Below are 23,433 nucleotides of genomic sequence, written 5' to 3'. Positions count from 1 at the left end.
CTTATATACCATAAAAGCTTAAACAATGCTTTTTCATTCATTCATTCAATTAAAAAGGCTCATGATTCTATAATAAAAAAAGTTACTAGAAACATATGAATCTAGTGCAAACATAATTGTTCCATTTTTACTGATTATTCTCTTATGTGTGGAGATAGAATTTTATTCAATTAATCCTGTAAGATTCATAAGTTAAATTTTTCTTAATATGTTTTTGCATAAACATTATAAACTCTCAGCTCCCAAGATATGTCTACATAAAAAATAATTCATAACCAGAAAGGACTATTGATAAAAAGTATTATCTTTTGATTTAACCAATGCACATACTTTTCTTTCACTGAGTTTGGCTTCTATAGATTCCCATTTTTCTTTCAAATTATTTATATCTTGGTCAATGTTTGTATCTGCAGACTCTGGGCATCTTGCAAGCATCTGCTGGCCCTTTTGCATGAGGCACTTATATGTTTCTTCTTTAACTTCAAAGGCAGCACAGAGTTCCTAAATTAAGATATCAAAAAATAGTATTGTAAAGAAATAAATTTAAGAGTTCTATATCCCCCCACAGATTATCAATCCATAACTCTGAATTACATAATCTTTTCATGAAGTATATCCATATCCAAATGTGCACCCATCCATAAATACTTAAAGAACAGAAAATCTTAAGTACGATTTAATAGATAATATATTCTAAGTTTCTGATTTCCATTTGTAAGATTTGTGTTTTTAATTGGTAATGGAAAATAATCCTAAGCAGCCATTCACAAATCAGATCTGTTCATTCATCTTTTTGTTTTTAGGGTGATTTAACTGACATGGGAAAATTCTTGTTATGGATACTCTTTCCACCAATGTAAAACAGTTTCTTACACTTAAAAAATAACTAGAAAAAGCAAATCCTTGCAACAAATAGTTGGACACTATAGGGAAGATAAAATAGCTCTATGAATTTCAAACCAAGAATCACAGATTTACTTCTGCTAAGGACTCAGTTATTAAATGAGGGCCATAAAGATTAAATGACTTGCCCAAAGATAATTATGTAGCAGAGCCAAGATTTGAATCCAGTCATCAGGCATTATAGCCAACACTCTTCCCATACCATGAAACTGTCTTCTGATAAAGGTATATAACAAATGTCAGTGAATCAAGATAGTTTTACCGCTAATTTATTAGAAATCAGCATCTTAGCAAAAAAAAAAAAAAAAAAAAACAAGGTTGCAACTGAAGAATACCATGTGATAATTTCCCTTATAATATGGATACATGGAAAAAGATAATACACAGGTTCCATGCTCTTTATTTTTGATTAAGCAAAAGCCCTTCTTGATGGTCTTTTACTGACTAAGGATGTCATTATCAAAAAGACATCATTAAAAAAAAAACAGATGATTCCTTTCTTTTCTCATTTAAGCAATTAGGAATGTGTTTTCCAGGAAACTATGACAGTTACTTGATATCATTACATGAGTGCCAAAAGAGCAATGTGGCCTCTCCTCTGCACTTCATTTGCTTCCCATCTAAATGATATAATATGGTATTAGTAATACAATGATTGATAGTATTATTTGTATCATTTTAAAAATTCCTTATGAGGAAAAAATTAGAGTAAAATCTTAAGAATTCAATTTCTTAATTACTAAGTCACAGTCATTAATGTACTATCATTTACATGCATGAAAACACTATCCTTTTACAAGTATAGACAGCTGTGTTAACCTTCAGGGATATAATTAGCCAACTGTGTATATTTTCTCACAAATTAACTGTTTCTGCTATATATTTTTTTCATTTTATAAACCTTCTTATGCATTGTAAGCAGTTTTCAATGATTAAAAGTGCTTACAAAAAAGTTAATCTCCTAATCTCAGGCTAACTACAGAGCTTTTAAAAATGATGCACTTACCATATGGGTATCAAGCTGTTCGCGGGCTGTTTCTGGTAATCCTCCAATAGGTTTTGATGCCAACAAGTGACGCTCAGTGTCAGTCAGCCACTGATGTAAATCTTCAACTTCTCCATGAAACCCTTGTGCCTAATTTCAAACAAGTTATTTAGTCTTTACATTTGGGAGGTGAAAATTCTCTAATGAAAATAAAAGACAATCTTAAGTAATCCCAGCCCCCTTAATCTATCTTTATTAGAATGTCAGAGCCTCACAAATTTTTCCTTCATTACTCATATTTGGAAAGGCAAAACAAATTCTCGGGACAAAAACTAAGATAACTCATTGCTATAGGACACAGCAAAAGATTTCTGATAAACAGGAATTTGAAAACTTTAACTACACCATGATATTTTTGCATTTGAATGCTATGTTGAAGTTTTAAGAATTTCTTTTCCCGTTCACCTGGTGCAAAGCATTATCCAGCTGCTTTTTCCTTTGTTGTGTTTTCTCCAATACATTTTGCCAGCGTTGATTTAAAACCTCCAGCTTGGTCTGGAGATTACTTGCTTCTTCTCCTGCACTTGATTCAATTAGGTCACTTCCTGCTTTTTTAACAGCTTCCACTGTAGACTGATGAGCTAACACATCATTTTGGAGTACCTTCAAATATTAAAATGATATCAAGATGTCCATCAGTTACACTGCTTAGCATTTCTTTCAAAAAAAAAAAGTTTTATTTCTAAAAGTGACAAATACAACCTAAGTTTACATCATTAATAACATTAAAAAAAACATAGTTATGGTAGATTCATCTTTAGGGCTAGAACAAGTTGCCATATGTGTATATGTGTTTTTCTGTGTATAAACACATACAAAAATTTTCAATAACTATAACTCACAAAAAATGATCATTTGAAAAATTTTTTCCAACTTGTTAAATGTCACATATAAATAATGAAAGTATACAGAACAGGGATGAATATTACTACTTCTACATTAGATTCATTAGTTTATTTGTTAAAAATTATAACAATGAGAAAATTAACTAAGAGAAGCTCTTATTTTGTGCCAGGAACTGTGATAAATGTTTTGCAATTATTATATTACATGATCTTCACAACAACACTATGAACTATATGCTATTAAGTGCACTCATGTTGACCCTCAAGTTTTAACTCAGTAGCTCAGGAATTTTAAATTAAAATTTTGGTTTTAGTCTATATATTTCTATGTTATCATACACTTGGTATCAGGATATACTGTAATTGCTATTCACAAAGCAATCCTATAATTTTGAATATGCATCCTTCCAAAATTACCACAAAGCTTTTCCTCCAATGCCTTATAATGAACAGGTAGCTCTACGTTCTAATAATACTCTGTCAGTGAAACTTAAGTTCCAGCAGATCTTGTCAAGCTGGAAAACCTTCATGTATAGATCCAGTGACAGACTGTGTTTATTTTCAGAGAACTGAGTTAACTAAGATTGTGGAGGTCCAACTAGATGATGAAGCACTAGAGTGATTCATGTACACTTGTCTACCCTAAGACATAGAGGATTTGCAATTGATATTGCTGAAGACTGATCAGTCAATTTTCACTCTCAAGCTACCTCAGTACTTCAAAAGAAGATGATTTTACCAATGTATTTGCTATCTTCTCCTTAAATGGCCTATTAATTGAGTTCTGCTATCCCTAGGAACCCAAATAGGAAATACTGTAATTCAGGAAAGGATGAAATCTAAACTGCATATAAATGGGGAAGTATTTTAGCAATGTGTGCCAATGCACATCAAGTAAATATTAAATTTCCTTATAGGAAAATAAAGTTGAACTTTAGCTACTACAAACTGAAGCATAGTTTCTACAATAAGTATAAAGCAGGCTCTGAAAAATAAACATGTGAAAAATAAACATTGCTAGTAAGTCATTTGTTTATCAAGTAAATTTACATATTCCAGAGACTACAGTACTATGATTCCAATATTTGCAAGATAGGTCCAGGAAATGAACTATAGTATTATGATAATAATTTACAGTTAAAAGAGAATTCAGAGATTATCTAACCCAACCAATGTTTTACAGATGAGAAGCAGAGTTCAGAGATGCTTTCTCATAGTCACACAGCTACCTGGTAGCAGAACTTGGAGAAGAACTTCCTGATTTATCAAAGAGTGCTGTAACTTCCTACACTGCCTCTAAAAACAAGGCAATAAACTAACTACACTACATGTTGTTTTACATCATGGAAAAAAAAAACTTATTCCAAGTTACAACCAAAGAAAATAGTATCTTTCAATGCTACCCTAATGGTGTGAATAGGTATTCACCTATTCTTTCAGTAAGATTGGTACTATGTCTTTTCTCAATACAGCACGGAGAATGGCAGTGACAGAATGATTCCTGAATCTCAGAGTAAAACAAAATCTCAGAGGCCAACCAGCACCCAAATAACTGAGTAACAAAAGTTACCCAGGTACAGTATGAAATGCAAGGGAATCCCTGGCCTATTGAGGGAAACCATTCAAATGTAGAATGTCAGTCAGGAAATTTTTCCATATATCTAGCATGAAACTATTTTTCCACAACCTCCATTCATTGTTTCTGGTTCTGTCTACTGAGTTCAAAAAGTTCAAAAAGTCTAATTTCTCTTCCATTTTAAGTTCTTCAAACCTTTATAAAACGATAATTCCACCAAATACCATTGGTCTTCTATTCTTCAAGTTAAACATTTTTGGTTTTTAAACTAATACTTATATGGCAGGGTAACTCACCATGCTATTCATCCTTCTTTGGATGCTCTATCATTTTTTATGCCCTTTTTTATCTTTTGGAGGCAATCAAATTTATGTGACACATCCAGAGTCCTATGTAAGACTGGATTTGAACTTAGATCCTCCTGACTCAGAGCTGGTGTTTTATTCACTATGCCATCTATCTATCCTGTCCCTTCAAAAATATGGCACCTCCAAGACTAAAATGCAGAATAGCTAGCAGATCCCTTGTTTTGGATAATATACCTTGCTTACTATACCCTCTCCACACTTCTGACACATATTAAACTTGTATTAAAAGACTCAGGTCTTTTTCATGGGAACTTTCTAGCCACAACTCCATTACTCTGTACTTTTGAAGATTTTTTAAATCCATGAAGTAGTTTACTTTTATCCCTATGAAATTTATCTTAGATTAAGCCTACCATTCTAACCTTTTAAAATTCTGACTCATAAGTCAATCACCAAGCTTTAATTAAGCACTTCTTACTTGTGAGGTACTGTGCTCAAAACTAAAAAATGAGAAAGGCAAAAACAATGTTCTTTTCTTCAAGGAGTTCACATTCTCCTGGGGAAGACAAAGAAGATATAGACAGAATAGATGGAAAGTAATCTGAAAGAAATAGTACTAACTGTTGAGGACTTCAGCTGAACCTTGAACTAAGCCAGGGGAAGCTAAGAGAGAAAAGTGAGCACAGAGAATATTTCATATATAGGAGACAACCAGTGAAATGACTTATAGATGGAACATGAGAGAGTTGTGCTTGAGGAACAGCCTATATAAAGTGGGATGGATGGATTGTTGTATGTGTGAGACTAAAGTGTAGAAAAACTGAAAAGGCAGAAAGGAATTAGTTTGTGATGGGCCTTAAACAACAAACAGAAGACTTTATGTTTGGTCCTACAGGTAACAGAGAGATATGGGGGGTTAGTGAATAGGATAGTGACCCATTCTGATATGTACTTTAGGAAAATCCCTTTGACAATTGAATGGAGGATGGATTGTAATAAAGAGACTTGAAGTGAGGAAATCAATTTGAATGTAAGATATCATGAGGGACCTGAATTATAAAAGCAGCCATATGAAAGGAAAGGAGACATATACAAGAAATGCTATAAAGATAAAAATAACAAAACTAAGGCAGATTGTATTTTGGGAGAGTCTGGGTGACTGGAAGTTTGGTAATGCTCTAAATAATAATAGTCAATTTGTTAAAAAGAGAAAATTTTGGGGGCAGCTAGGTGGTGCAGTGGATAGAGCACCAGCCCTGAAAGTCAGGAGGACCTGAATTCAAATATGACCTCAGACACATAACACTTCCTAGCTGTGTAACCCTGGGAAGTTATTTAACCCCAATTGCCTCAGCAAAAAAAAAAAAAAAAAAAAAAAAAAAAAAAAAAAAAAAAAAAAAAAAAAAAAAAAAAAAAAAAAAAAAGAAAGAAAGAAAGAAAGAAAATAGAAAACTTTAGGTTAAAATAATGTATTATGTTTTGGACAAGGTGAGTATGAGGTCTCTGTGGAACATCTATTTTGCAATGTCAAAAAACAGGACTAGAGCACAGGACTATACATAAACATCTGGGAATCATCTGTAGAGACAACAGTTGTGAACTGATGAGCTCACCAAGCTAGATGATATAAAGAGAAGAGTTGCCAAAACAAAAGCTTGGAGAGCACCCATGGTGAGTGGGAGTAATTTTTTTGGATAATGTACCAATAAAGGCTAGACAGAATGAGAACCAAGAGAAAAGTCACAAAAATCTAAAGAGGAAAAGGGTATCCAGAAAGAGATGATCCACACTGAAGAATGCTGCAGAGAAGATCATTACAGTTGGAAACTTAAGAGATCTTCACTAACTTGGAAAGGGAAGGTTCAGTTGAATAACATGAAAGCCAGACATCAGAAGGTTCAGAAGACTGTGATATTTGGAGAGGAAGTGAGACATCTGGTGTATTTGGTTTTCTTAAGAAATTTAGTGATAAAGGGGAAGAGATATATCATACCACAACAGGAATGGTCAAACCAAGTGAGAAGAGATATAGGGAGCATGGCAGAAGTAAATAGATAGGGAACTATAAACATAAGAGAAAGAAAAGGGGGATAAAGAGGGAATGGTAGAGAAGGAAAAGGACAGAGACAGTAAAAGAGGGCAATTTACTGGGGAAGATGGGAGTAGATGGCATATATATGTATTTATAGTCAGCAAGGAAGGAGAAAATAGATAGGGAAATACAGAAATAAGAGAAAGAGAAAAGAAATGAAAGAAAGAAAAAAAGAGAAAGAAAGAAAGAAAGAAAGAAAGAAAGAAAGAAAGAAAGAAAGAAAGAAAGAAAGAAAGAAAGAAAGAAAGAAAGAAAGAAAGAAAAAGAAAGAAAAGAAAAGAAAAGAAAGGGGGAGAGAGGGAGGAAGGGAGAGACAGAGAAAATGACTGACAGTGAAAACAATCTACTAAGGAAAATAAGAGTGGATAGTATTCATAGAGAGGAGCTCCTTTGCAAGAAATCAGAGATGCAGAAAACAGCATTAGCAATTATTCTCAGCTTATATCACCTATAAATACGTCAAGTTATCCAAGTCACTAAGAAAATGCTAAATATTAAAAGCTGGGGACAACTCTCTGGAGTATCTTTTCTATAGAACATCCTCCAAATTAAGAACTCTTTTATTATTGTTATATCTGATCATTCAAGTACTTCTTAATCCACCTAACTATATTATTTTTTAAAATATTTTTCCATGTAGTCCAAAAACATGAATGACTTTGTCTGGAATCTCATTATGCCATTCTAAATTATGCCCCTGATTATGTAGTTATTTTATCAATAAAACAAAACAAATTATGTTAGAATGGTTCATGATTAAACTATAATAACTTCTGGTGATCACTAATTTCGTTTCTAAAACTAATCCATCACCCCCTTAATACTGTATTCCTGGGCATGTCTTTAAATGATGACGGAAAGGAAATAAGAGATTTAATGTTTGGAAAAGAAAGGCAGAGGGGCAGCCACTTTTGTTGTTGTTCAGTCATTTCAGTCAAATCTGGCTCTGTGATCCAATGAGGGGTTTTCTTGGCAAAAACATTATAGTGGTTTGCCATTTCCTTCTTCAGTGCATTTTACAAATGAGGAACCTGAGGTAAATAGAATTAAGTGACTTGCCCAAGATCACACAGCTATTAGATGTCTGAGACCAGAACTGAACTCAAAAAGATGAATCTTCCTTATTCCAGGCCTGGCATTCTATCTACTGTGCCATCTATTTTTTTAAATTTAAGGTACATTAATAAATTAGGCATTTATATATTTTATATTTATATATGTTTAAAACACATAATAAATAATAGTAATGTCATATTATGTTGTATATGATTTTATATGTAATAAATAATAAAATTAAATATAATTTATATGCATACACACACACACACACACACACACACACACAAATACTCATTTGTCGGTGTTCTTTTTCCTTTTAAAACAGAAAAAAATGCCATCACCACCTAAGTTCTGGATGGTATTGACTAATAGGACAAATGGCATATTTATCAAAAGACAAGTGGAAAATATAATACCAAGTAAACGAGAAGGCTATTTTTAAAACTCAGATGGTTTCAAAAAATAAACATAAAGTTTATAATGTTTGTATGCCAAGAAAGGCTGCTGCGAACTTTTGGCCAAAGCCAAACATGAAATGATTTCTCTGTACTTTCACAAGAGATCATCATAATAGTACCCCATATACAGAGAGCCAAAGCCTTTATAGTCAGACAATACACATCTGGAGGAAGAATAGAGTGGAAAGTTTTCAAAGAAGAGCACCAACCTTCTGAGATCATTTGGAAGTAGAACAGTATCTGTCAAAATAGGCATCTCCTGATGCATGTATCAAAATGTCTGAAAGTACTAGAAGCTAAATGAATATTCATAACCTTAATCAATGGAGAGAAAGGTTGTTCTATTGAATAACCAAGTTCATTTTCACAAAGGATAGAATTCAGGAGCCTTACCTAAAGAATTAACACTTCTTCCAAGTATGAAAATGTAAGAAATTGGTGAATATCAGGAGTCATCTAACTCAGATTAAAGGAATCTTTTTTTTTTCCCTTTTAACTGACATTAATCCAAATAGAGGAAAAAATCAATCATATAAGGAAAAAATCAATCAATCACATAAGGAGAAACTTAATTGTCTTGCCTTTTTTGACATCAATATAAACCTCCTCCTAACCCTATGTTTAAATTTGTAAAATGAATAGGAAACTCATATAAATATAAATATAGCAAATAACCATGGACTATATTTTGTATAGCTGTATTCTTTTCTTTATTTTGACATTAATTCATTTTGAAATCAGCATAATTATATTATGTTTCTAACTAATCATTAATATAAAATGCTCATTTAAAACATTTGCTTACATGATGCTTGGCAAGTTCAATTTCAATGGCTTTAGGATCACCACCAACTGGTTTCTGTTCATTTAGCAAATCTTCAGTATGTGTCAGCCATGTCATTAACTCATCCAGAGCATGTTGGAACTGTCCCAGAGCTAAAAGAGCACCCTCAAGTTTATGCTTTAGGAAAAAAGAAAAAGAAAATTTTCAATGATGAAGTCTACATGATTTATTTATATTACAAAACAATTTCAACTTAAGAAATAATATCTAACTAGCATTTAAGTAGCACCTATTAGATAGTCAGACACTGTGCTAAATACTTAGCTAATGCTATCTCATTTTATCCTAACAACCCTGAGAGATAACTGCCAGTATTGTGCTCATTTTGCAATTGAAGAAATTAAGGCAGAAGTTAATTGGCTTAACCAAGGTTTAATAGCTAGTGGGTATTTGAGACTGAATTTGAACTCGGGTCTTCTTGGCACTAGCGCCACTTCATCACATATTTATCTACGATATATGTTTCTATAATAGAAGTTAACATACTACTCGGGTACATCTAGGAAGGTAAATCTATGGAGGTAACTTCAACATAAATCTTTAGTATATTCAATTTAAATTTCTGAATATTATTTCTGTTAGCTAAAAATAATTATTACTTAGGTACTTAAGAATTTAAATGAAACAAGAAGGGTAGAGAGACATAATCATGTCAACAGAAATAATTTTAATATTTAAATGCCTTTTGAAAAAAAAAGATCTAAGCAGGAAGAAAATTAAGATCTACTATGCTGCTATATTTAGATTGTAATAATGTAAATATTCCCAGTAATGATGCAGATAATAATCCATCCTCTTTAATTGTCTATCATCCAGATTCTTCTTAAGAATGCTTAACTATAATTTATTCAATATCCTGGGAGAAGGGATGGAAGTAGAAGAGGGGAAGGCTCATTCTAGAAAAAACCTGTTAAATGTTCCTTGGTTTGAACATAATAAACCTGTTACAAGTAGAGAAAACAGAATTAAATTCTCCCAAGATTTATAGATGCACACATACACATAAAAAATGTATTTGTATTTTTACCTGTCGATTGATGATACGCTCATCTAAGCTATCCCAAATCAATTTGAGTTCCATCAAAGGATCTTGGACAGTGTGTTTATCACTCTCTTCTGTAACTTTCTTCAGTAAGAGATCTGCTTGATGATTTAGTCTTTCCATTTCTATTTGCTGCTGATAGGCCTCTGATTTAAATTGCTATTATATAAAGAATGTAGAAATAAACATAAAACGTAACAGCTTTATTATAATATATAGGACAAATTAAGTTTTAGAAAGAAAAGAGTAACAAACTTCTCCTGTAAGCTAAATATTATTTGTGCGTACAATACTCTTTTAAAATTATTTTTTGAGAGGCAGTAAGGAGAAATATTTTAAATCATGACAAAATGTATATACTGAAAGAATCTGGCCACTTGTTCCTCCTCATCCTATATATATTTTTTAATAATAGGCAAAATGTTGTTTTTATTCCCTATTTCAACATTCCAATGTTGTTCTTTACCAAGTGAGAATATTTCCAGACTCTATATATTTTCTACTAAGTCCAATTACATGAAATACATATACACATACAATTACAAACATAAAAAGTTTTTTTAAGACTATGATGTAACATTAGGGATTCTTCAGACAAGAAACTGAGCTATTCTGGGCATGTGAAGCTAATAGAGGACTTCCTCAGGGAAGTAGAATTTTACTCAAATTAACTTATAGCATTATAGAAATGAAACTGTTTTTTATTGATATTTTCATAAGCCTTTTGGAGATATGGTATCTTCAATTATATTTATTCACATATATTTTTGTATTATCCTTCAGGAATGGCATATTATAATCTTATTTCACTGAGCTCTCTGTTCAGCAAACATCAAACAAAGTACTCTTGGTAGTGACATGTTCCTAATTTTAAATTTTTACAACCACTAGATTAACAAAATGTTGGCTGTGTAAGGGAAATAACTTCTCAATAATTTATTATATTGGCTTGTTAGTTTGAATTTAGAGGAAAAAAAGCAACTGCAACATATTAATGGATGAATAACTCTGAATATCCCTTCTTGTTTAGCAGGAAATAGATTAAAAACCAAAAATCATCCACAAAAGTAATATTTCTTACATCCATTTAACTGTTCCTGAAAAATCATGCATTTGGCATATCACTACATAAAACATTAATGTCTGAATTTAAACAATTTCATCTAAATTTTACATTCATATTAAAATCATTTTGTAGCACATTTTCCTGTTAGAATATGCATGTTTTAAAAATTATTACTGAAATCGTTTGTACTTTACTGAAAATTGTGTGCTGCATATTTAGGAGGAGCAAAAATTAAGAAAGAGTTGTTCTCCTTTTGAAATTAGTGACTAAGAACAATTGAAAAACTTTAGCTGAATCTGCCCAATCCCCCTTTCCAAAAAAAAAAAAAAAAAAAAAAAAGATATTTAAAGTCACTGAGGCAATAGATTTGAAAGAATGACCATGGTGACTGGAATGGGAAAGAGCAGCATTTAGAACCCCGCCTCCTCCAATCAACTACTAATAGACCAACTGACTAAAAGAAATTCATTTAACAAGCAGGGGCATGTTGGTAAATGTTTAATGAATTCTTTGGGGGAGGGGCAGAATCCACATATTTCTACAACACACTTCTAAATTTATCTGAACTATTAACATTTTCTCCATCACCTTCATATGTCTGGAAAATAAAAAAAAAATAAAAATTTAAAAAAACCCCTCTAATTTGTACCATTTAACAATTAAGCCTAAATCATACCTTGAGTTCATCAATTTGTTGCTTCACAGTTTCCAGATCAGTTCCAATGGGTGACATCGAAGCCAATTTACCACCAGCAATATCTACCCAGTCAAATATTGCCTGAAAAATGCATTGCATATATACATTGTCAAGGTGCATGTAAAACTGGTACAATATTGGGTGCTACCATTAATTATTAAGAAGTTTAACCATAGATTTACTAAGATTACTACTAAATGAAGAAAAGTCCTTTATTAATAAGTTCTATAAAAAGTTTATTTACAATGCCTTTAATCAACAATCATTAAATTAAGAATGCTAATACATTTAAGTGATTATGACTATAAACTGTGAAATGGAGGAAATCAGCAATTTTGTATCCATAGTATGTATCATTTTAATTGAAAGTTTGTTACTAAAACAGATCCCTAGTATGCAATGAAGAGCTTCTTTTGAAATGCAAATTTTTTTAAAAAAAGAGAAACTTTTACAAATCCAACATTTAAAAAAAGGAAGATGTACAAGCTATTTCAGAGCACTTGTCTGTTTCAAGAGCAGTCTGTTGAAATATGTTTAAAGTTAATTTTTGAAGTTAACAGCTAAAAAGGTATTTTATTGATGAATTCAAACACTGAGGAAAAAAAATAGTGCTCTGTAACAGTTACAGCTCACATTTGTTATCGAGATAATGTCAAAATCTAGCACATATGAATAATTAATATTAATAGCAATTGAACTGCAACAAATAGCACTCAAATTTCTTTATTTTTTTTCTTTCTCATTCACATAAACACTGAATAGAAGAATAAACTCATGTGCTATTGTGAGTGGTAAATTAAAAACAAGAGAAATCTGCACTTTTAACAAAGTTGGCAAAAAATTACATTATCACTGTTTTTTTTTTTTTTAATTGGCTTTTTCCTATATGCCTAAAATGATGCTAAGGTCATCCAGAAGGTTCAGTCTTATAAAAAAAATACCTTTTCTTGGACCCCTTACCCTATCCAGTTATGATACCATCTTTCTCCTTTCCTTTATTCCTAAATATCTTGAAAAAAGTTGTCAATATCCAATCTCTCTTTTGACTATCTTAATCCTTTGCAAGCTGACTTTTGACACTGCCACACTACTGAAATTGCTTTCTCAAAGATCACTAGTGATTCCTTTAAACATCAAATCTACCTCTATCATCAAATATCTACCTTAATGTCCCTTTGGCATGTCAAACTCAGTATGCCTAAAACTAAGGTCATTATATTTTTCTTAGCTCACTATTCCTATTATTATTATTTCTCATCACTGAATCTTTCATGTTCCTCTTTTTTTTCCTATCCTCCCCCTCATAATTCAAATATAAACATTTACTGGGTTTATTAATTCCATTTGTGCAATATCTTTTAAAAATCATCTCTCTCTTCTTTATACAAATTGTACATTTTTTTATTAGAATCATACTCATTTTTTGTTGTATAGCTGTTTTAAGTTTGAGTCTGATTCTTCATAACTTCAATTGGGCTTTTCTTGACAAAGATACTGAAATTTCTTTCTCCAGTTCATTTCACAGATGAGGAAACAGAAACAAATAGGATTTATAAAGATTTGCCCAGGATCACATGGCTAGTGTCTGAAGCAGATTTGTCTTCTTGATTCTAGTGCTTTATCCAATGCACCATCTAGTTGCCTAGCATTTTCATATTTACCTGAATTATTGAAATCTCTTCTCAACTTTTTTTTTTTGCCTTCCCATTTTCTACCTCTAGCCTTTCATAATGCTGATAGTAAAAAATAAAAAAAAAAACTTTCTCATAAATTCATACATAGATTTGGTCATTTCACTTCTAAGTTCAAAAATCTTCACTGACTCTCCCCTTCAGATTCTAGGCCTTTTAATAGCCTGGAATCACTCTACTTCATAATTCCCAATGAACTTTATTCTCCAGGCAAATTGCCCTCTAGTGACAAATTCTGCTATCAATTCATTACCCTTTGATCATGTAAGGCCTGATATCTCCTCCAGGTCCTAGAACAATGCTATACACAAAGAAATCATGTAAGGAGTTTTTAAAATCATATTGTTTTATTGCACTGTGTAATTGTATGCACTCTTTCTCAGTTTCCTTTGAGTTACAAACAAAAAGAAATACAACTACAACAACTGAAAAAGGAGATGAAACCTCTTCACTAGCTTCATTAGTACTGACATTCATGGAATTTTCTTAAAATTTTTTTCAAAATTATTGACAAACTGTCAGGAAACCGCATGAAGTAAAGGATAGTAAAATGTGGATGTGGGCTTCAAAAAAGTTATTTAGAAATTACACGGAAAAATTTCTAAATAAGGAAATGATTTGGAAGTAGTTACCAAAAATGAATGAGGAATCATGAAATGTGCAAAAAATAACCAAAATATAGACTTGTGTATATATCTGTGGGTCTTAAGTATTAGGCAAGACCTAGATTCAAGTCTCATCTCTGACAACATACTGGCTGTGTGATCCTTGACAAGTCACTTAACTTTTCAGTACACCAGGCTACTCTCTTAAGACTATATTTCAAAACAGGTATAGCCTGCATTAACAGAAAGAATTTTCTCACTGGGAGTTCCCTAAAACAAAGAAACCAAGGGTCTAGTTCAACAGTTATGTCCCTGTAGGAAAAATAAAAATAATGCTTTTAAAAAAATACAAGTCTAATAAATTTAGATTTTAAATAACAGAAGACAATATATTTTAATGCACAAAAGTCACTTCTTTTGACATCAAATGCCCTCACCTGTAATTTAATTTAACATTATTATTTATTTAGATATTACTTACTCATTGAATTTTACTTTGCCCAACTTAAAAAGAGAGACTAATTTCTAGACTTATTATCTGATATCAAACTACATTTCCAAACACTACTCTAAGAAGGCATTTTTATTATTCAAAAATATATATCCTGTGTATGTATAGGTGTGCGTATCAAAATCCAAACTGAATTTGGTATTTAAACTGTCAAAACATAGCTGCTCAAAGGCAGAAAACTAATGAAATAAAGCAATATAGATAAGCACAGTAATACCTTTTCCTGTAGACAGAAAGACACAGACACAGACACACATAGGCTATGCCAGCATGATGATCTGTAGATAAACAAATAGGATTCCCCACAGCTGAGGCTTAGCAGATGTGCGTTCAATTACTTTACCTGAAGTCCATCTTGGTACTGCACAGCAGTCTGCATTGCATCATCCAATCTGTCCACCCGCTCCTTCCATGCTTTGTTTAGAGAATCCCAGGCCGAATTCAACTACAATATAATGAAATGGTTTTAGCCATACTTTTGATACCTCCACATATCAAAAATTTTATCCAAAGTGTTTTAGCATACATTCTAAAAACAGTCTAATATAAGAACAGAAAATATGCCAAGTGTGATACCTCATCAATACTCTTGTTGACAATAGGTTTATCAGGTTCTCCACAGGCAGCTATCAGTTCAGAACCAAGGTTCACAACCATATCAAGCTCTTCTTGCAATCCATCTATTTCTTCTTTTATCACCTAGAAAGAGAAATTTTAAACCCTGAGTTTTCGGGCAAGGCCTTGCTGAAAAGTAATAGATATATAATTTTTCAATATAGACTGACATATATAAGGACTTTTTGGTAAAGTATATGAGATAAAAGTAACATGAATTGATTCTATGTGTTAGAGAAACTTTATCCCACATAAGCCTGTGCAAAGCACTCTCCTAAAGTACAATCAAGTTGGATGGAAATATTTAAAGTGAACAAGAGGACCTTGAACCCTCACAAGCATATGCAAAAAGAAACAGATGGCAACATCTTGGCTACATGGACCTTGGATAGATGGGAGCATTAGCAACACATGCTTGTAGGAAGTTAGATGTGTTCTTGAGATAGAGGGAACTTGGGAATATTTGAACCAGAGGAACAGGAGACAATAGAAGTAAACGATAGCTGTTACTTGAGCTCTGGTATCCCATATGGACTTAGAAGATGTTAATGATGAGGGAGGTGAAAAACATTCACAAAATCTGCCCAGAGTTTCAATGATCATTCAATTACACCAAAACGAAAAAGTCTGCATGAGTACGATGCTGCTGCTGTTCCAATAACCCAGACATTCTCCTTGGGTTCTTTAGTCTGATACTACACAGATAAACCAAACAGAAATACGGTTCCAATGATGATTTTTCATTTCCTGCTGTGAATGAACTCTACACAGCTCCTGTTGAATAACAACAGGGAAGTAGGGGGAGAGGTATGTAGAAAGAGTATTTGTTGCATGGTTTTAATTCCTTGGTATTTGCCTTGTGTTATATATTTTTAAAAATTTTGCATTACTAAATGAATGTGTATAATTGTAATCAAAATTCAGAGTATAAGGGAGAATATAGAAAACCAAATATGGATAGCCTTTGGTTAATTGTGAGTCTGGGAATAAACATTTATTAAGTGCTTACTATATGTTCCAGGCTAAATGCTAGGTATACATTTTAAAAAGGCAAAAGAAAATCCCTCCCTTTTAAGAGATCACAATATAATATATGAAAGAGAACTGAAAAATGGCGAGAGATAATTATAACATGTCTGTTCTGGGTCTTTTTTTTTAAACAGTTCTCTTTTATCTATTGTAACACACAGATACACTTGGATTACACAGCTGAATGTTGTTTCTTTTATAATTCATAATCTTATAGTTTATAAGTTGCAGAAAGTTAGCAATCAGACAAAGGAAAAACAAATCTACAAAATTATACTGACAGAAGAGAACAAAAATCCAGTATCCTGAATATGTTGCATTATCATTTTCATAGTAAAACATATCCACTTCCAGAATTTGAAATTGTTGGTGATATCAATTGCTGTGGGAAATCAGATATTAACTTATAATATTGGTTACAAATGTTAGCCATATTAACTCATAGTTCAAGTAATTTTTCCTCAAATATTTTCAAATTCAGTCCCCTAAATTATTCCTACTTTACACATACATGACTATCTTACCTCTGCTGCTTCTTGTTGTTGTTTCACTACTGAGGGATCAATGCCAGGTCCTTCCAGCTCCCGGATAAAATCCTGGGTATCTTTAGTTGTAACTACTAATGACATATGATCACACCAGAATTTTTCAGCTAGTTCCATTACATCAAGTAGTTTAGCCTCCCGTTCCTCTGCCAAAGTGTGTATTTCCTCCCATATGAGGATCATTTGATCAAGTTTATCCTGAACAGCTATAGAGGAAAGATATTTTTTGTTGAAAATATAAGCTAGAAATTTGTAAACAACTCCAAAGTAACATTATTTAAGCTCACAGTGAAAGAGACAAATTAAGCAATTACTAAACTCTATATGTCTAAAACCTTGTCTAGAACCAGGAAAACTACAAGGACTTGAATCCTAATTGGTCCAATAGACCCTAGGTCACAGAATTCAATAAATAACTGATGCATTTTAAGGAAGAGGCATTAATAGAGAGATTAGAAATGGTTTCATGTAGAAAGTGGTATTTGAGCTAAGCTTTGAAGAAAACTATTATTTCTATACTAAAAGTCATATTGAGAAATGAATGCATTCCAGGTATGGTAGATGACATGCAAATACAGAGGAAGAATGAAATGTTTTATGTCAAGGACAGCAAGACAAGCAGTTTGGCTAAAATGCCAGTAAGTAGAATAAGACATGATCAAAATGAAAAGACAGCCAAGGTTGGGCAAATAGACATCTAATGCTATATTACTTTAGGAGAAAGCCACTATGCTTACTTGAAACTATGCTAGATTTAGCCACATAAGTCAAAAAGCCATCTAATTAATATAGACTATTCTTTACCATCTTATAAAATATGCTTACATTAAATATTTCTTAAAAGGTAAAATGGAGGGTGATTGGGGGGGGGGTCAGGTCATCTAAATTAACTTCTCTTTCTTCTGACCAAAAGTAATATTTAAAAGCAAACTATTTAGTTTTATTTGATGGCTACAGACCATATAACTCGAGGCAATTTTTCCAAATGCTATATGGACTATATCAAGGAAATAAATTTTCAAAACTGACCTTTCAAATTAGCACCATATTTTAGCCAAATGATCCAGACAATGTCTTTGTGCAGAGAAATTCTTGGGATTTATTATCTGACTTTACAATGATAGAATTTAAACCCTGGAACTGTGTGTATTCAGGGACCCAATGTTCACCAAAACCTCCTTTTCAAGATAATAATATATTAGGACTAGTATTTGCCATGTAAAAAGACTGTTAATCTCTTGAATGGCCAAAGAGAAAATTGTTTGTAAAATGAGTTTTACTATAGCAAGTTTTACAAAGTATTACCTTTGGCAGATAGATCTTTATCAGTACCCTCAGAACGAGCAATCATATCCTCTCCACGCTGTTTGAGTGTTTCATACACTGGCTGAAGTTTCTCCATATCTACTGATACATTCTTATTTTCATTGATTTGTTCTTTAATCTTCTCAACCTCAGCTGAGATTGAAGGCGGTTGTCTCAAGCGTTCAACAATGCGCTTTAAGCTTTCAAGGGTCTGATCTATCTTGTCATGGAACTTTTGGAAGAAAGAGCATGAAATAATGAAATTGGATGGAAAGAATATGATCAGGAATACATTAAATATGAAACAATTATAGTTCTTTTTGCTCACATAAACAGTAAGAAAAATCAATCAAAAATAACTTTAACAAAGGCAAACCATCCTTATTTCATGGATTGATATAGCTCAAGTTGAATCCCTATGTAATTTAATATGTTCTGAAAATGACCCTACAGAATTCAAGTAAAACTGCTTGTGTATGTATATGTTTTCCTTTGCTCAGTTAATTTCTTGAGAAGTTATTAGGTCGAATTGTGCAACTCTGTGCTTTCCACTGCTTTTGTCCCATTTTGAGAATGGGATACATATTCTAAGGCAGTGGTATCAAACTCAAATAGAAAAGATCCTTTCATGCCACATAATGACTTCATAAATTAACACCATATATGCTGTATTATATTTTTATTTTGTTAAACTTTTTCCAGTTATATGATATATAATGATATAATCCAGAAAGAAGGAATTTGATATCTATATTCTACTATCATAAGCTCTTGTACAATCAACTAAGGAAATTGACAAAATATGATGCTTTTTAGGAGGTCATTTATTGACCTGTTTATTTTGCTGTCAAGATAAATTTCTGGAATAAAATAAATTCAGCATTAAATTATGTCTACTATACAAGTTGTTTATGGTATTCTATTAATAGATTATTTTGGTATTATATAAAAATGTATTTCATTATATATGATTGTTTACATATGTCCAGTTTTGAACTTTTTAAAAGATGCTGAAATGCCCTCATTTCTGCATTTCCAACCTGGAAAAGGCTAAAAAAAATGCTCACTAATGTCTATATATGATATGAATAGGAACTTTTCATAATCAGTTTTTGGAATTCATGGTTCACAAACCACTTCTGACATTAAATATTTGGGATACTTTGTATCAATTTTGACCACATACAATTCAGTGCAGTTATATTTCACCATTCATTAGTTTGGGGTTTTACTCGGGGTTAAAGAAAACCTCATAAATGATTGAAGAAAAATATTTTCACTATGTCCTAATTATAGATAAAATAAAAAATAGAATAATAAATATATTTAGATGTTTTTCAAATACATCAGCTTGAAAAAAGTATTTCCTACTTCACTTTTTCCACCCAACTTTCTAGCAAATGAGTGAAACCCTTTTTTATTATTATTATTTGTTAAAATATGAATTCTGTTCTTAAAAAAGTGATGGTATTTAAAGTCTTCCAGGACTTAATACAATAGATACAAGTGTGATAGATTTTGAATAATATTTTGATGATGATTGAAGACACACTACTAAAATCAGTAACTTAAAATTATTCTTAACTATGAAAGTAAGCAAAAAACATGAATATTGGAATAAAGGAAATGTACTTCAAAGAATATAAGCATTTGGAGATGATACAATAGAATAAATCTTAATTTATCCTTAAATCTATAGGATGATGTGCTTCCGTTCTGTACTGTTTAAAGGAATTCAATCGCATTTCTAATGTAAATAGTTACCTGGGTAGATTGAGAAATGGCTTCATCCAAAGCCACAGCTCTTTTTTTGACATCTTCCTTAATTTGACTGTAAAGGGTATCAGCTGCCATGTATTTCTCTTGGATTAAAAAGCCTTCTCCTGGGCTCAATTCCAGTAACTGGGGCCCAGTTTTGTTCATCTTATCTATATGAGGCTTGTGTTCAGCAATCAACTCTCGCAGTTGCTATAACAAACCAAAGAACTTATCAGTATCTTAGGCTTACACCTCCACAATACAGCTGTCTTCACTTCCAACACATCCAACTGGCAAATCATTCTAAACAAATACCCTCCCATCACAAAGCCTTTTATAAATTATGTTTCATATAACTCCCAGCCAGGGAATGACAATCCTAAAATGAATTTTAGAAAAGCCCAGTCAATAGAAAACCCTTTTTAGAAATAGAATAAAATGCTTAAGGACATAAGGAAGGCCAGTTATCTACTTTGTACCAAAACCATCAAAAGTTTTTGCCCTTGACATTTTTTAATGTTGTAAGAAAAAAATGTACTCAAAAGTTTCAGGGAAGGAAGAAGTTTCTTCCTTTCCTCAAGACCTTAACCTCACAAATGGAAGCAGGGATTGTGTCAATTATTGGAATTCCACCTCTCATTCATTAAGTCAACTTAACATCTTGGCATAATTCAATGAAATGCCTATGACTATCTCTAACAATTACTGCTAAATTAAAAAAAAAACTACTGTATTTTCTTAAATATTCAGTGAACTTGATATCACACTTCCTAAAAGTTAAGTGTTTTACAGAAAACAAAATAATTACACTCATACAAAATGCTATTACTATGAATGGATACTAAAGAATGTCATTTAAAGTAAGAAAGGAATTTAAGGAGCTACATACTTTTAACCTGTCTCATGTTATTCATGATGATACTTTCAATAAATCAAGTATTTAGGTATATATTATGTGCCAGGAATAATGCAGTTAGATTTTTGAATCAAACAGCAAATACCTATTGCCAGATGCTGGACTCTAAGGATATAAAAACAATGAATGAAATAATCTCTATTCAAAAAGTGTCATATTCAAACAGGAGAGAAACTAGAAGATGCTGTCCTGTAAAAAGCCCCAATCACTTCATTTGATACTGGCTTTTTATACTTTTTCATCAAGAAGTTATTCAGTTTTATAATATGCTGAAATAAAATCCCATGTCTTCTAGACTAGAGTTAAAACATATAAATAGACTGCTTTCCCTTCTCTGTTGCAGGGGGAAAGTCCATTAAGAAAAAGAGAAGAGGTACTTACCCACATACAAATAAATGACTGGAATCAAAAATAAATCTTTTTAAAATCTCATTATTTTCCTGTAACTAAAAGTATATGTATATATGTGAACCCACAGAATAGATTACTTTCAGGGAAAAGAAAGATGCATATGATGTACTTTCTATAGCAAGAATTCTATATTACATCGTGTATAATGAATGCATCTGTTGAGTATTTTCTGTCCTGAAAGAAATTAAAGTATCTTCTTGAAAGTTACTACTTATTAAAATGGCCCTGGTTCTGGATTTTCAAGATGGGTTCAAATCCCATCTCTTAGGGTTACTATTGGGTGACATTAGAAAAGTCATTTTTCTCCCTGCACCTCAACTATAAAATGAAATTATCTCTGAATTCTATATTTATAATCTTATGAGCCTGTGAGTATAATATTGCTATATGCTATACAAATGCTAAGAATATTCTGAAATGAAAGTCAACAGTTTAGATAATTTGGAGGACTGCCTAAATAACAATTCAATATATTTTAGCCAATCTTCAATTAATTTTTCCAATATTTAAAGAAGTTTATGTAAAGCACCAGCCTTGAAGTCAGGAGGACCTGAATTCAAATCTGCCCTCAGACATTTAACACTACCTGGCTGTGTGACACTGGGAAAGAAAGGAAAGAAAAGAAAAGAAAAAAAGGAATGAGAGAGAGACAGAGAGAGAGAGAGAGAGAGAGAGAGAGAGGTATGGATAATAGAGAAAATAGTCCCACTATAAAATGTATTCCAATTTAATGATAATTTGGGGCTTCATACTTGCCTTTATACTTTTCAGCTTAGAAAACCAAATATAAAATCCATTGTTTGGGGTTCATGATGTGTCTCACTAACTTTCTAGATTTTTAACAACCTAACCTTCCGTGGCCACTTTTCCTTCTGTCCACTGCAAGTTCTCTGTAATCCAGTAACATTGCCCGCTCTGTTCCTTGAACAAGACCCTCCATCTCACAAGACTCTCCATCTCATTACTCCAAGAATATTACCTGTCCCCTACGCCTGATGTGTTCTCCCTCCTCAGCTGCTTCTCCTGCTTCTCCCAGCTTAAATCTCACCTTGTACTGAAAATCTTTCCCAGTATCTCTCAATTACAGTAGCTTCTCTCTTGATTATTTCCTTCTGTATACATAATGGTTTGCATGTTTTCTCTCCCATTAAATTGTGTGCTCCTCAATTGAAAGGGCTTTCTTTTTTCTTTCTTTATATCTCTAGCATGTAGCATAGTACTCAGTCCATAGCAGGTGCATAATAAACTGAAAATGCTTTTCATATAGATGGTGTCATTAATGTCCTATAACAACCTTGTAAAAACAGGTATAAAAGATATTATCCCCACTTTAGTGGAATAATATTGGATGTTTCAGGAATCTTAGACTGAAAAATTAAACATCTTGTTCAAATTTATATTACTAGTAGGAGCTAGGGCTATTAGTTACACTTAGACCCCCCACAATACCAAATCCACAGCTCTCTCCAACACCACATTATTTTTGCAATGTAATTATCTCTCAAAAATTATTCTAGGGAACAAACTTATTAAGGATCAAGTTAATAAAAATACGTGATTTTTGAAACATGTTTATTTTCCAGTTGTCCAAATACCTTATCTCCATAAATGGACTTTGCATCCATTGTAGGCCTTCTAAGTTATTTCCCTAGGAAAAATTCTCATTGCTAAGATGTAGCTTTTTTAAAAAAAATATAAACAAATAAAATTAAGGCAATATCTTCAAAGTATGACATAACAGACTAAGTCTAATTTTTCAAGAAAAACAGTCATCCTAATTGATCTTAAGAGAAAAATAGTTCATACCCATTCTGGAAAAAGCAACAAGAATTTGCAAAGTTTAAATTCTGAAGAATTTAAATTATCCAGCCTTCTTCCTTAAGTAATCTCTCTCTCTTCCTACTCTATTATGCCATCATAATTTCTAGGTGATTGAAGTGCATTTACAAACAATATTCCAAATATTATGAAGGAAAGATGATATAGTTTTAAGTGAACTTAAAACAAGGCAGTTTATTGCCTTGTAAATTAAACCATCATTTGTGGGTTTATGTTTATTTTATCTTCCTGTATTATTCTTCAAGGGCATGAGGGTTCAAAGAAAGTTCTCTT

General features: G+C 32.1%; 1 protein-coding gene across 1 annotated transcript in view; it reads right to left on the bottom strand.

Annotated features, from left to right (window-relative positions):
* DST (dystonin) overlaps nucleotides 1-23,433 on the bottom strand; it is a 575,913-nt gene that overhangs the window by 40,589 nt on the left and 511,891 nt on the right. Inside the window, 11 exon segments of the mRNA XM_031964703.1 lie at nucleotides 331-501; nucleotides 1,910-2,038; nucleotides 2,354-2,551; nucleotides 9,092-9,247; nucleotides 10,158-10,331; nucleotides 11,915-12,016; nucleotides 15,086-15,187; nucleotides 15,319-15,441; nucleotides 16,911-17,137; nucleotides 18,237-18,468; nucleotides 20,001-20,204. Of these exon segments, the coding sequence (XP_031820563.1) occupies nucleotides 331-501; nucleotides 1,910-2,038; nucleotides 2,354-2,551; nucleotides 9,092-9,247; nucleotides 10,158-10,331; nucleotides 11,915-12,016; nucleotides 15,086-15,187; nucleotides 15,319-15,441; nucleotides 16,911-17,137; nucleotides 18,237-18,468; nucleotides 20,001-20,204 (1,818 nt within the window).

This window comes from Sarcophilus harrisii, chromosome 4, assembly GCF_902635505.1.
Source record: "Sarcophilus harrisii chromosome 4, mSarHar1.11, whole genome shotgun sequence".
In the NCBI taxonomy this organism is placed as follows: domain Eukaryota; kingdom Metazoa; phylum Chordata; class Mammalia; order Dasyuromorphia; family Dasyuridae; genus Sarcophilus; species Sarcophilus harrisii.
This window is presented reverse-complemented; position numbering and strand designations above follow the sequence as displayed.